At 36.0% G+C, this 15,542-nt stretch overlaps 1 protein-coding gene across 10 annotated transcripts in view; it reads right to left on the bottom strand.

The window, feature by feature from the left end:
* The window catches only part of CEP192 (centrosomal protein 192), a 157,370-nt gene that overhangs the window by 92,206 nt on the left and 49,622 nt on the right, over nt 1-15,542 (bottom strand). For all 10 annotated transcript variants that reach the window (XR_005362717.1, XM_038543931.1, XM_038543935.1 and 7 more), the window contains exons 11-14: nt 8,147-8,507; nt 7,599-7,742; nt 1,337-1,401; nt 698-907 (exon numbers count right to left, since the gene is read on the bottom strand). Coding sequence is in view for 9 of the 10 variants with exons in the window: in XM_038543931.1 (XP_038399859.1) it covers nt 698-907; nt 1,337-1,401; nt 7,599-7,742; nt 8,147-8,507 (780 nt within the window). In the remaining variant the exon portion in view is untranslated. The remainder of the gene's footprint in view (nt 1-697; nt 908-1,336; nt 1,402-7,598; nt 7,743-8,146; nt 8,508-15,542) is intronic.

Genomic DNA, 15,542 nt, shown 5'->3' with positions numbered 1-15,542 from the left:
ACCACATTAAAATGCAATGCTTGAATTTTCAAATGTTTACATGTATTACAACTTTCCTATATTTCAAACCAAAACTTTCCTGTATTTCAAAACATGTTTTCAGAAAAGAGGTTAAAAAAAAAATCGTTTTCTTCCCATCAACCAATGATGTAACAATAGCAATATCAACTAACAGGTATTGAATATTTACTGCAAGTTAGTCATGGTGCTAAATACTTTATATGTCCCATCACATTTAATTTTTATGAAACCCTATATAGCACTCCATTGTAAAAACTGGAAAATTGGGATGCCTGGGTGGCTCAGTTGGTTAAGCATCTGCCTTCAGCTTGGGTCATTATCTCAGGGTTCTGTGGTGGAGCCCTGCACTGAGTTCCCTGCTCTGTGGGAAGCCTACTTCTCCCTCTCCCTGCCACTCCCCCTGCTTGTGTGTGCTCTGTTACATAAATAAATAAAATCTTTAAAAAATAAATAAAAATTGGAAAATCAAGGCATAGATGAGTTAACTTAATCCCTGTCACAGAATTAGTTGAAAGATAGAAGTAGGACTGGAGTCACGGTCTGACTACCACAACTCTATCCTGTTCCCTATTCTGTCCCTGCTGTAAAGATACTATGCTGTAGGTAATACCATCAGAACATTCAAAATGTAAGGGGGCTTGTGAATTCAACCACTTCTAGCACATATCATACTTACTCTTTTCACATTGTAACCACCACCAAGGGAGCCAAGAGCTTCAGATCTTTGAGCGAAGAACTCTCCTAATGATAGGCGTAAATAACTGGCATCATCTTTGTCCAAATCTGATGTGCTAAGTGATTTCCTCAACAAACTGTAATTAATTGAAGTTCCCCAAGACGTATCACCTAGTGCAGCTGAAGTGTTCCGGGCATCTATATTTTCTTCCTAGGGAGAAAGTTACTGTTTCATTTTATTTCCCTAGAAAGGCTTCTTTCTGTTTTTCTAATATGCGAAAATAAGAAAATTTAACTAAGAAAATTTAAACATTTTAAGTCTTAAAAAATTAGGACAAATTCAAGCTTAAGCAGCTATAATAAGGTAATGAACATGTTCTATTTGTTTAAATAGCATTACTTCATTTTAAAACATGGTTAAAAACTATGGAAAAACTTTAAAGCTTATTTAGGTGATTCTAGGTGAATTAAATATTACTTTAGTATGCCAGTTATTTTTCAATTAATAATAGAGAATATGAAAGAAAAAGCAGAAATGGTATAAACATAAGAAAACAAGATATATTCCATACAAACTATATCTATCCAGAAAGAATACAGGTAAATTTTAAACTTTGGTTAATGCCAGTAAAATACAAACCTGCATAAATTGATGCTCTTTATTAAATTCTTCTTCATCTTGATCAATCAAATCCAGTGCCTCAGCTTAAAAAAGAATTGGTTTATATAATGAAATTATACTAATGCCTAATTAAAAACTAGCAGATATATAAAACTTAACTAGTTAGGAAAATGAAATACTAAAGAAAATAACTGAAAAAAGTGTATGAAAGCTCTCATTGTACAATCGACACATCTGTATTAAGTATGTAAGTCTATAGTTCTCAAACTTCTGGTAATGAACACTCTACTGTTACTGATTCTATCAGTTACTAACCTGTCCTGACTTACTAAAAGGCCTTAAAATGTAAGCTTTTCATTTGTGAAAGATTCACATTAGTTTTAGCTTTTGAAGGTTTTGGCACACCTGATTTAAGGTACTCACCATGAATACATGTGAAATTTTATCTGAAACCATCACAACAATAAATCACTCTGTAAACTAATTGTGAAGAGGTCTGCTGGGGTATCCAACCACCTGTTTGCCCAGCACTGTCTCAGTTTTAGAAAGGAAAGTTCCACATCCCAGCAAGCCTCACCGCCTACGCAAACTAAAACAAGTGGTCACACACCAGCTGCCTTCAAAGTTCCTATTGAGCAACTCAGTTCACCTTAGGGAAATGAACAGGCCTAGACACCTTTAATCTGTAAACAAAAGCTCCAGGGGATTTCTGGGTGGCTCAGCAGTTTAGCGCCTGCCTTTGGCCCAGGATGTGATCCTGGAGTCCCGGGATCGAGTCCCACATCAGGCTCCTACACGGAGCCTACTTCTCCCTCTGCCTGTGTCTCCGCCTCTCTCTCTCTCTCTAATGAATAAATAAATAAAATCTTTTAAAAAATAAATAAATAAATAAACCAAAGCTACAAACTACAATGCCTCAGAGGCCAGAGGACAAGGTGTGACAATAGGGAATAGTGGGGCAGTGATAAACTAGAAAGCACATGATCCTGCTCAAGGCATTACAATCAAAAAGGATTTTAAACATGTTGCCTAATCAAAAAGTCCCAAGTTCTCTGCCTGCTTGCTGCCCACTCCAGACCTTTGCCTGGTACTCCAGGAGACTGACTGCAATGGAAGTTTCATGCAACCCAGGAGAGAGAGAGTCTACTGGAGCCCAAACAGGAGAGATGTCCCCCATTCTTACTAATCCACCAGGGGTAATCAGATACAAACTGCCCTTTTGGAAAGTCTGACAGCTCAAAATTAAGATCTTGAGAGACAACATTAGAATAGAAATGGGAGAATATTTCCAATCAGAAAAACAGAACGTGAGAGATAGCTCAGATCCTTACATGTTAGGGTAGTGTTGGTTCTTTACCTTGTAAACCCATCATTTCTTATATAAACACATTCTTAACCTAGCAGTCTACGAATAGGCATCAGGAGAATAATGAAACTCTTAAAATCACATGAAAAATACAATCTTTCACATAAAAATTTTTCCATAAAGATTCTCTATGGGTCCCATGATGCAAAGTATGTTAAAAACCATTTCCCTAAAATGTGAAAGCATCAACCAAGCAAACCAGCAGCCAAGGAAGGGGAAGTGGGAAATCAGACCATTAAAGAAACTAACCCGGAAAAACTTAAGTTTACTTCAATTAGTTAAATATCAAACTTTTTCACATCATTAAGTAAACAGTTCCAACTGCTATTTTTAATATTCTAAGTGCTTTTTCTCTAAACTTTAATTGAAGAATCTTAAAGAAAAATCTACAGTAATATTGCTACCTTGTATGATTATCAAAAATCAGCAATTATGAGAAAAAAGAACTTCATTTTTTATATGAATCTATGTCCTATAAGAATCTAAAACAGTCCTCTCAAATGTCCCTCATGTTTTATTTGTTAAATTTTGAAGCAGATCATATATCCCAACCTCCTAATCATGTTTAAATCCTAGGCCATAAGCCCAAATGAGGTAGTGACTCAGATGCATGGTTCTGTCAGAGAGAGAGAGAGGCAAGGCAGAAATGGGGAAGAGGGCATCATATCTCTTATTTTTTGAATAAAGTTGGTTAAGTAGATAAATTTTCATTTTGAACGACTCTGACATTATGAAATTATGCCTTGGTCTACCTTCCTCTTCTGAATTATCTCCTCTTACATTTTAAGAATTTCCTTCCCTTTCCTATAAAAAATGCTTCCCCTGCATGCATGTTCCCCTGGCCCTGATTTCCCTTGACCTAGTTCATTCTTTCTTTCCTTCTATTTTCCCCCCACAGTATTCCATAATCACTTTCTCCATTTCTTCACCACTCATCCTGTCCAACCTAGCCATTGTTCATTCCCTAACTACAAGGATGGTTTCATTAAACTTCTCCTTTTATCTATTTTATTTTTCCTTTAATACTAACACACCAACCTACTTCAAAATGCAAAGGTACATATATGTATATTATGCTTCAACAAGGAGTTTTTAGAAGTTAACCAAAGACATAAAAGGGAATATGATACTGCAAAGGCTCCCTTCTCACCCCTGACCCTATGTCCCACATCTCCAAAAGCAACCAATATATAAAGGACCCCTGAAATCTCTAATTGAATTTATTTGATTTTTGAGATCAGTAGCTAGGAATTCCTGCAATCCATTTCTTTCTTCTTAAAATATCTTTCCACCATATGTATTTATAAATATAAGTGTGTCCTCGCTGCTTTCACCTTTTTACACAAATCTCAGAATATTTTATATGTTTTTTATGTCTTAGAATTTAAATAATTTTAGTGATTATTCCATATTAGTACCTAAAGAGCCTCTTTCCCTTTTTCTAATGGTCACAGTATATTTCTTGTACTTTATTTAATTAGTCCTCTATTTTGTACATCCAAATTGCTTTTGACTTATGTTATTAATAAACAATGTACAAGTACTAGCCTCACACATATATCACACACCATTTCTGCAAGCATATCTGAAAAATAAATTCCCAGCAGAACCCCTTGGTTACAGGGTATGTACATCTGTAATTTTGCTAGATGCTATAATACTGCTCTACCTAGACACTCTGCCATAAAGTACTACAATACTTGTTTGTTTCCTTCATTACCAAACCTTAGGATCACTGCCAGTGAAATAACTGAAAAATACTATTATGGAGTGGTTTCTTTCCATGAATAAGTTCCATGAACTTTTTTTAAACATTTAACAACCATTTTCATTTCCTTTTCTCTAAACTGTTTATATCTTTTGCCCAATTCTACACTGAGCTGGTCTTTTTCTTATTGTTTATTAGAATTGCTTACACATTAGGAAAATAAGCCCTTAACCTGTAACATATATTGCAAATATTTCTCAGTTTGATTGCTAATTTTTAAAAATTGTTTACCAAAGCATAATATACATATAAAAAGTATATGTACCACTCAATGAGCACATTTGTGTGGCTAGATCAACACCTTAAATGAAGAAAGAAAACTCTGCTAGTATCACCAAAAGGCCAATCAAGTTTTCTTCCCATCACTACATGCCCAGAGGATAACCACTATCTTGTTACTCCAGAGAGCAGGGTACATTTGAAACACACATATAGATTTATATAGCAAGTATTCTTGGTCTGCCTTATTTCTTTCAACATACTTGTGAAATTCATCCCTGCTGCTACGAGTAGCTACACATCATTCATTCCCTTTGCTACATAGCAGTCCAATGTATGAATAAACACAATCCATTCTATCATTAATGAGAATTTGGGAGTTTCTAATTTGGAGTTAATCATATAGTGCTGCTATAAATATTTTAGTCTTTTGGTGAAGAGTATATCTATACACTGGGTACATATTCTGGGGCAGAAATGCTGGGTCTGAAAGTATGAAGCTCATAAAGTTTACCCCCAAAAGCTCCTGCTAGAGAAGTTTCCGAAATGGTTCTACTACTTTACACTCCCACTAGTTACATGAGAATTCCATGACCTTTGACTTTTTAAGTGACACAGTCAATATCCACTGTCCAGTCTGTACCCCCTTGTTCTTTCTAAATCAACATATTGTTGAGCAAGCTCTAACTGTAACTTAACTTCCACTTTCTGACTCACACTTCCAACTACTGTATATCTCCACCTCAAACCGCAATCACTCAAAATTATACAATTTCTTCTAATTGTCCCATCTGAGCTCACGGTATTGCCATTTTCCCAAGTAAATCGACCACAAATCTTTTCTTGCCTCTCTACTACCTACTGAAATCCAGTCACCAAATTCTAATCGTTTTATTTCCATTTCTTTCATTATCTATTTGCTTTTCATTCTCAATGTGACACCTATATTTCCACAGCATCCTAAGGAATCTCCCAATCAACTGACAATCATGCAAAAAGACAACTCACAAAGGAAGTTTGTGGCTCCCTATTGCTTACCACACAAGCCTCAACCCTGACATGGTAGTCAAATCTCAACCCACTCTCTGGCCCTACTTTACCTCTACACTTCACCTTTTCACCTTTTATTATTCTCTTCTTTCCATATCTTGGCATAAGTGCTAGCTACAGTGGACTATTTACCATCCTCAAAACATATCCAGACGTCCTCAGTTAATTCTCTTTCATTGAGTTTTCTATCCATTTGTAATTTTTTTAAAAATATTTTATTTATTTTTTCTTGACAGAGAGAGAGAGAGAGAGAGGGGCAGAGACACAGGCAGAGGGAGAAGCAAGCTCCACGCAGGGAGCCCGAGGTGGGACTCGATCCCGGGACTCCAGGATCACATCTCGAGCTAAAGGCAGGTGCTAAACCACTGAGCCACCCGGGATGCCCTCCATTTGCAATTTCTCAAGTCCCCAAACTTTTACCAGTTGAAACTCTCACCTCAAAAGCCACTTTGTATCTGAAATCCCTGTTACCCACTCATGCAAAAGTTATTTTTCCTCTAAATTCCAAAATCATTTAGTTTGTGTCTCTTAGGATGCTGATTGTTGTTTTATACTCTTGTCTTATCCCTCTCAGGTGATGGACAATTTCTTAGAGGCTGGAAAAATACCTTATTTATCTCTACCTTCCAGATTGTTAGATGTTTAAGGGGAACTTAGTGCAGTCATTAGAATCATTTCTCCCTGTGGCATGTTATGAGCCTATTAAAAATAAGACTAGGCTTACCAGGCCACTGAATCCTTATTGCAGGTTCAGAGATGCTCAGGCACTGGGGACCTCCGTGGCACAGCATCTCCACAGACTAAGGCTCAAAGGCCATGTGTTCTGCAGTCTTGAACCAGTTTTTCACTTCACAGACAGATTCTGCTAATCAACAAACCTAGCTGATACTTCTAATGCTCTCTCGCTTTGAGATTTATCTTTTCTGTCACTTTTCTCCCATCATCTCCATATTTCTTAGGTTTTATCCAAAATGTATTGGATTCTGAATTGTTCATTCATCAGAATATTTTTTTCATTCAAGACAGAATTTTAAAAGTGAAAACATAAAGCCTAAGGTTCCCTTCCAACTCTGCAATATGAATGTTCTAAACTAATGTAAAAGAATGAGAGCCTGACTCACTGTCCTTGCTTAAGGAAAAGGCTCAGTTCATTCTGCCAATGATTACTACGGATCAATTCAAGCCTTTCTTCATACTGATAAGCTCAGTATTACAACTGACCCTTGAACAACACAGGTTTGAACTGCACAGGGTTACTTACACACAGATTTATTTTTTTATAAATATAGTATGGTGCTATAAATGTATTTTCTCTCCCATAGGATTTTTTTATTAGATACATTTTGATTTTTTTTTTAAGATTTTTATTTATTTATCCATGAGAGATACAGAGAGAGAGAGAGGCAGAAACACAGGCAGAGGGAGAAGCAGGCTCCATGCAGGGAGCCCGATGTGGGACTCGATCCCGGGTCTCCAGGATCACGCCCTGGGCCAAAGGCAGGCGCCAAACCGCTGAGCCACCCAGGGATCCCCTCTCCCATAGGATTTTCTTAACTTCTCTCTAGCTTACCCTACTGTAAGAATACAGTATATAATACATGTAACATACAAAATAGGTGATAATTTACTGTTTACCAGAAGCCTTAAGCAATAACATGAACAGCAGGCTGTCAGTAGTTAAGATTTTGGGAAGTCAAAAGTTATATGCAAATTTTAAAATACACAAGGAGTCAGTGTCCCTTAATCCCCCACACTGTTCAAGGTTCAAATGCATACTCTACAAGTGATTTGATGTGGCTAACCAATATATACAGAGTAATCTCACACCATCAAAAACAATGAAAATGTTACAACAGAGTGGTTATCAATAAACTTACAACCAGATCTGAAGTCTTCATTCATCTCGTCAGCTAGAGACATATTTAAAACTTGCTCTTTATTAAAAGATGTGTAATACGCAAGGTCAGTGACCCATCTGCCTTCTTCATTTTGATAGACCACACTCGGTGATAGATCTGTTTCTAAAAAATTCCAAGAATATCCAATGACATATGAAACAAAATGATATAATATTCTTAAATAATTTTACTTAGTTGATTTATCTTAGATATCAACAATACTAAAATCTGCCCAAAACTAAATAGAAAAAAGAAACCCATTCCCACAAAAGAAAAGTTCTCTCCTGGTGGGGAAGCCAGTCTTAATCCAGTAAAAATCCATAATGGAGAACCAGAGGAATAAGAAAAAGAAAACTAAGAGTAGTACATTTTCACTAGATCTGTGAATAAAGATACAATTTCTAATCCACAAAATATTTAATATTTTAACACAAAAGATTAGGCAAGTTCCACTTAAAAATATATCCTACTCAAAATGTATAAGCATTTTATACATTTTACTTTCAGTTTTTAAAAAATCTACTTACGTTCTTTACTCTTTTCAATGGACTTGTAACATTCATATATTCGCCTTTCAATAGTTGGTGATCGTAGACTATTAGGGGAAATAATTCCATTGTCACTAACAGGCTTCAAAGATGCTTTGTCCACATATTTTTGAATAGACACTTTAGGAGTTTCAGTGTCTAAACGTTTATCCATAGGCAAAATTATTTCTGAATTAGATGCCAAATGCTTATCTTCATGAAGAGAGACGGCATCCAGCTTCAAAAGGTCCACTAAGTCAAATTCACCTTTATTGGCATTTGTGTCATGAAAATAAACAGGGTTAAGTTTTGCATTAGCAGCTTGGATAGTCTTCACAGGAACTTCTTCCCTTGAGATTTCCTTTAAAAATGCATAACAGAGGAGCCATAAGTTTTGTTTTTCATAACTTATTCCAAACTCTATGGGAAAAAATTATGTAGTAGACATAAATGATTATATGAACCAAACTATACAGTACTCACTGTATTCTTTTAAACTATATATCAACCAATTTTAACCAATATACCAAAACCAAAATTTATAATGTGGTCATTGCAAACCATTTATCAATAGATTCAGATATCAAAAGTGGGTCTGACATGTTCATTATATTACAGGATATATAAGAAATGCAGTTTAACTTTTCTAATTACCACTAATTCTCTCTGCAAAGATAGCAAGCCCATTAATATAACCAAACTCATAAAATTAATATAATTAACAGCCCTTGAAAACATATATGGATACCTCTTAGAATTAATCCTATTTAAAATTACACTAAAAATCATAAGATACCTAGGAATAAACATAACCAAAGAGGTAAAAGATTTGTACTCTGATAACTACAGAGCACTTATGAAAGAAATTGAAGAGGACACAAGGAAACAGAATGGCATTCCATGCTCATGGGCTGGGAGAACAAACATTATTAAAATGGCTACTACTCAATGCAATCCCTATCAAAATATCCCCAGGATTTCTCACAGAACTAGAAAAAACAATCCTAAAATTTATATGGAACCACAAAAGACCCCAAATAGCCAAAATAATCCTGAAAAAGAAAAGCAAAGCTGGAAGCATCACAATAGCAGACTTCAAGCTCTATTACAAAGTTGTAGGCATCAAGTATAGTACTGGCACAAAAACAGACACCTAGATCAATGGGACAGAACAGAAAACCCAGAAATGGACCCACAACTATCTGGTCAACTCATCTTTGACAAAGCAGGAAAGAATATCCAATGGAAAAAAGACAGTCTCTTCAACAGATGATGTTGGGAAAACTGGGCAGCAACATGCAGAAGCATGAAACTGGGCCACTTTCTTACACCATTCCCAAAAATAAGTTCAAGAAGGATGAAAGACCTAAACATGAAACAGGAATCCATCAAAATCCTAGAGAACACAGGCAGCAACATCTCTGACTCCAGCCGTAACAACTTCTCACTAGTCACATCATTGGTGGCAAGGGAAACAGCAAAAGTGAACTATTGGGATTTCAGATAAGAAGCTGAAGTTAAAGATCATGAAATAAAATCATCCTGGATTTAGAATGGGCCTTTAACCCAATTAGCAATGTCCTTATGAGAGAAAAAAGATTAAGTAGGACACAGGGACCCTGAGAAAAAGGCCATGTGAAGACGGAGGCAAATAGGCAAGTGAAACCGCCACAAGCTAAGGAAAACCAGGAGCCACCAGATGCTGAAAGAGGCAAGAAAGGAGCCTTTGGAGGGAGTTTAGCTCTTCCAATACTTTGATTTCCAACTTTGACCTCTAGAACTTTGAGAATAAATTCCAATTGTTGTAAGCTACCAAATTTTGGTAATTTGTTCCAGAAGCCCTAAGAAACAAATACAAACATTAAAACATAAAATGATGGGTATCTGGGTGGCTCAGTGGTTGACAGTCTGCCTTCAGCTCAGGTTGTGATCCCAGGGTCCCAGAATCAAGTTCCACATCAGGCTCCCTGCAGAGAGCCTGCTTCTTCTTCTGCCTATGTCTCTGCCTCTCTCTCTCATGAATAAATAAAATCTTTAAAAATAAATAAATAAAACCTAAAATGCCTAATGACAGTGAGGGAAAGCCATCTGAAGACATGGGGAAAATGCCATTTATAAGGCAAGGAGAGAAGCATAAAGAGAAACCAACCCTACTGAAACTTTAATCTCAGACTTTTCTAGAAATGAAAAAAATTTCTATTGTTTGAGCCAAATAAATAAAACTGTGTAAGAATCAAAATATCTCTTGACACAGAAAGTTTACAAAATCAATACTTAAATTATGAGTATTCCAAAAGAAAAAAAAAAAGACAAGGAAGCAAAGAAATGCCATTTAAAAACAGGCACCTGGGATCCCTGGGTGGCGCAGCGGTTTGGCGCCTGCCTTTGGCCCAGGGCGCGATCCTGGAGACCCGGGATCGAATCCCACATCGAGCTCCCGGTGCATGGAGCCTGCTTCTCCCTCTGCCTGTGTCTCTGCGCCTCTCTCTCTCTCTCTCTCTGTGACTATCATAAATAAATAAAAATTAAAAAAAAAAATCTTTAAAAACAGGCACCTATTTTTGATATATAATACTAGCAAAAATTAAAAAGAACCAGAATGAAATAAGACATTTAAAAAACAAAAGATTGTATGTTGGCAAACTGAATTTAAATAAAAAAAAAAAAATCAATGAAACTAAGAGTTGGTTCTCTGAAAAGATAAGCCTTTCTAAAGGTTTTTCAGTTTATCAAGATAAAGAATCAAATAAATAAAACCAGAAAGAATACAACCCACACCACAGAAATACAAAGGATTATAAGAGAATATTATGAAAAATTATAAGCCAACAAATTAGACAACCTGGAAGGAATGATTTCAAGAAACATACAATCTTCCAAGACTGAATCACAAAGACATAGAAAATCTAAGTAGACTGATTAATACTAACCAATAAATTAGTAACCAAAAAACTCCCAACAAAAATATAAGACCAGTTGACTTCACTGGTGAATTCTACCAAATACTTAAGAAAAAGTTAACATTTGTTCTTCCTAAAGTATTTCAAAAAACTAGAAGTAATGTTTCCAAATTCATTCCACACGACCAACATTAACCTGACACCAAAATTATAGATCCATTTCCCGATAAAAATATATACAAAAATCACTAAATATAAGCAAATGAAATTCAACAACACATTAAAATGATCATCTACTATGATCAAATGGGATTTGTTCCAGATATGGAAGGGTAGTTCAATATTCATAAATCAAAGTAATTACCAAAAACAAGGTAATTACCAAAGTAAATGATAAAAATCAGACAATCATCTCAACAGATGCAGAAAAAATATTTTACATATCTCAATATCCATTCATGATAAAAACCTCTCCAAAAGAGGGTGTAGAGGAAACATACCTCAACATATCTCAACATAATAAAGGCCATATATGACAAACCCCCAACTGAATCCTACTCAATGGTGAAAAGCTGGAAGCCTTTCCTCTAAGAGCAGAAAAAGACAAGGATATCCATTCTCACCACTTTTATTTGACATAGTACTGGAAGGCCTAGCTCAGCAATCAGGCAAGAAATGAAATAAACGTATTCCAAATTAAAAGAGAAGGAAAACTGTTGCTACTTGCACATAACATAATACTACAAATAGAAAACCCTAAGATTCCACCAAGAACTATTAAGACTAATAAACTGAGTAAAGATGCAGGATACAAAATTAATATACAGAAATCTGTTGTGTTTCTGTACACTAATAACAATGCAGCAAAAAGATTTTTAAAAATCCTATTTATATCATCAAAAAGAATGCTGAGGAATAAATTTAACCAAGAAAGTAAAGGATCTACACTTTGAAAACTCTAAGACACTAATGAAAGAAACTGAAGACAACCCAGATAAATGGGAAGATAAAACCATGTTCATGGACTGGGATAATACTGTTAAAATTTCCATACTACCCAAAGCAATCCAGAGATTTAATGCAAGACCTATCAAAATGCCAATAATATTTTTCACAGAACTAGAAGAAACAATCCTAAAATTTGTATAAAACCACAAGACTCCAAATAGCCAAAGCAATCATGACAAAGAACAAAGCTGGAAATGGATGAATGTGAGACAGGACTCCATCAAAATCCTAGAGAACAAAGGCAGCAACTTCTTGCTAGACACGTCTCTAAAGGCAAGGGAAACAAAGGCAAAAATGAACTATTGGGAATTCATCAAGATAAAAAGCTTTTGCAAAGTAAACAGTCGACAAAACCAAAAGACAACCGACAGAATGGGAGAAGATATTTGCAAATGTCTCTTATTAGATAAAGGACTAGTACCCAAAATCTATACAAAACTTATCAAACTCAACACCCAAAGAATAATCCAATTGAGAAATGGGCTGAAGACATGAACAGACATTTCTCCAAAGACAACAAATGGCCCACAGACACATGGAAAAATGTTCAACATCACTTGGTTTCAGGGAAAATACAATTCAAAATCACAATGAGATACCACCTCACACTGGTCAGAATGGCTAAAATTAACAAGTCAGGAAACAACAGAGGTTGGCAAGGATGTGGAGAAAGTGGAACCCTCTTACACTGTTGGTGGGAATGCAAGCTGGTGCAGCCACTCTGGAAAACAATGTGGAGGTTCCTCAAAAAGTTGAAGACAGCTACCCTATGACCCAGCCATTGCATTACTAGGTATTTACCCCAAAAATAAAAGTATCGTGATCCGAAGGGGCACCTGCATCCCAATATTTATAGCAGCAATGTCCACAATAGCCAAACTATGAGAGCCCAGATGTCCATCCACAGATGAATGGATAAATGTATACATACACAATGAAATCCTACTTAGCCATCAAAAAAAAAAGGGGGGGGGGCTCCCTGGGTGGCTCAGCAGTTTAGCACCTGCCTTCGGCCTGGGTCGTGATCCTGGCATCCTGGGATCAAGTCCCATGTCGGGCTCCCTATGTGGAGCCTGCTTCTCCCTCTGCCTGTGTTTCTGCCTCTCTCTCTCTCTCTCTCTCTCTCTGTCTCTCATGAATAAATAAATAAAATCTTTAAAAAAAAATTGCCATTTGTAAAGACATGGAAAGAGCTAGAGGGTATTACGCTGAGTGAAATAAGTCAATCAGAGGAAGATAAATATCATAGACTCTCACTCATATGTGAAATTTAAGAAACAAAACAGATGATCATGGGGAAGAGAGGAAAAAACAAAACAAGATGAAATCAGAGTAAGAGACTTAATCATAGGAAACAAACTGAGGGTTGCTGGAGGGAAGAGGTGGTGATGTGGTAACTGGATGATGGATATTAAGGAGGGCACATGATGTAATGAGCACTGGATATAAGACTGATGAATCACTGAATTCTACTTCTGAAACTAATAATATATGTTAATTAACTGAATTTAAATTAGAACAATAAATTAAAAAACCAAAGCTTGACATATTACCATACCAGATTTCAAACTATGCTACAAAGCATAGTAATCAAAGCAGTTACAGGGCACCGAGGTAGCTCAAGTAGAGCATGAGACCTTAGATCTCCAGGTTGTGAGTTCAAGCCCCGTGTTAGGGGTCAAGAATACTTGAAAATTAAAAAAAAAAAAAAAAAAAAAAAAAAGAAAGAAAGAAAAAAGAAACAGTTATGGTACTGGCACAAAAATAGACAAAGATCAATGGAACAGATAGAAAATCCAGAAATAAACCCACACTTATATAGTCAATAAATTTATGACAAAGAGGCAAGAATATACCATGGGGAAAATTTACAACTTCAGTAAACTGGACGCCTATATTGAGAAGAATGAAACTGGACCACCTGCTTTCACCATATACAAAAATAAACTCAAAACAAATTAAAGAACTAAACATAAGTCCTGAAAGCATAAAACTCCTATAAGAAAACATAAGCAATAATCTCTTAGACTTCAGCCTTAGCAATATTCTAGATCTGTCTCTTTAGGCAAAGGAAACCAAAGCAAAAGTAAACAACTGGGAGTACATGAAACTAAATGGCTTTTGCACAGTGAAGGAAAACATCAACAAAATGACAAATGAATCTACTAAAGGTATAGGTATAAGGTATACCTTTATAAAGGTATAAATAAATCATATATCAAAAAAGGTCTTAATATCCAAAATATATAAAGAACTCCTAAAACTCAACAGTAAAAAAAATCTCAGTCCAATTGAAAAATGGGAAGAAGGCATGAACAGACATTTCTCCAAAAATGACTTACAGATAACCAAGAGACACATGAAAAGATGTTCAACATCAATCCTCATTAGGGAAATGCAAATCAAAACCACAATGAGGTATCACCTCATACCCGTCAGAATGGCTAAAATAAAAAACACAAGAAACAAGTGTTGGTGAGGATGTGGAGAAAAGGGAACACTTGTGCACTGTTGGGTGGGAATGTAAATTGGTACAGGCCCTATGGAAAATAATATGAAACTTCCTCAAAAAGTAAAAACAAATACCATGCGATTCAGCCATCCCAATGCTGGGTATTTATTCAAAGAAAATGAAAAGATATATCCACCATGTTTACTGAAACATTATTTACAATAGCCAAGGTATAGGAGCAACTCAAGTGTCCATCAATAGATGAATGGATAATGAAGATGTGACTTACACACTTACACACAGGATTATTACTCAGTTGCAGAAAGATTCTGCCATTTGTGACAATATAGATAGACCCAGAGGGTATTGTGCTAAGTAAAGTAAGTCAGAAAAAGACAAATACCATATGATTTCACTTCTTTGTGGAATCTAAAAAACAAAACAGAAACAGACCCATAAATACAGAGAATAAACTGGTAATTGCCAGATGGGAAGAGGGTAAAGGGACGTTGGGTAAAACACGTAAAGAGGTTTAAGAGGTACAGACTTCCAGGTATAAAATAAGTAAGTCACACGGATAAAAAGTACTGCACAGAGAATACAGTAATATCATACTAACTTTGTTTGGTGACAGAGGGTAATTACACCTATCAAGGTGAGCATATCATGGCATACATAATCGTCAAATCATGATGTTGTACCCCTGAAATCAATATAATCTTGTATATCTGCTATGCTTCGATTTAAAAATAAAAGAAATATCAGAATGCTGCCAACTAGCGATCTCCTCAGTAAAGCTACTTAAAACAGTCTTGAATAAAGAATGCAGCCAGGTAATAGTCTCCAGAGTCCCTTTGCTTGCTGATGGAATGCATGTGAATCCTTTATGTGCTTGGCTGAGGAGCCAATGGGGCCAAGCTAGCATCTGTAGGATTATGATTGCAAGCCTCTATGTCAGAATCCCACCCAGGCTAAATGACAACACAGTGACATGAGGCCTCAACAGTCAGCCCAGCAAACCCACACACATGTACTG

This window comes from Canis lupus, chromosome 7, assembly GCF_011100685.1.
Source record: "Canis lupus familiaris isolate Mischka breed German Shepherd chromosome 7, alternate assembly UU_Cfam_GSD_1.0, whole genome shotgun sequence".
NCBI lineage: Eukaryota > Metazoa > Chordata > Mammalia > Carnivora > Canidae > Canis > Canis lupus.
The sequence above is the reverse complement of the archived record's forward strand: the minus strand, read 5'-3'. Positions and strand labels throughout refer to the sequence as shown.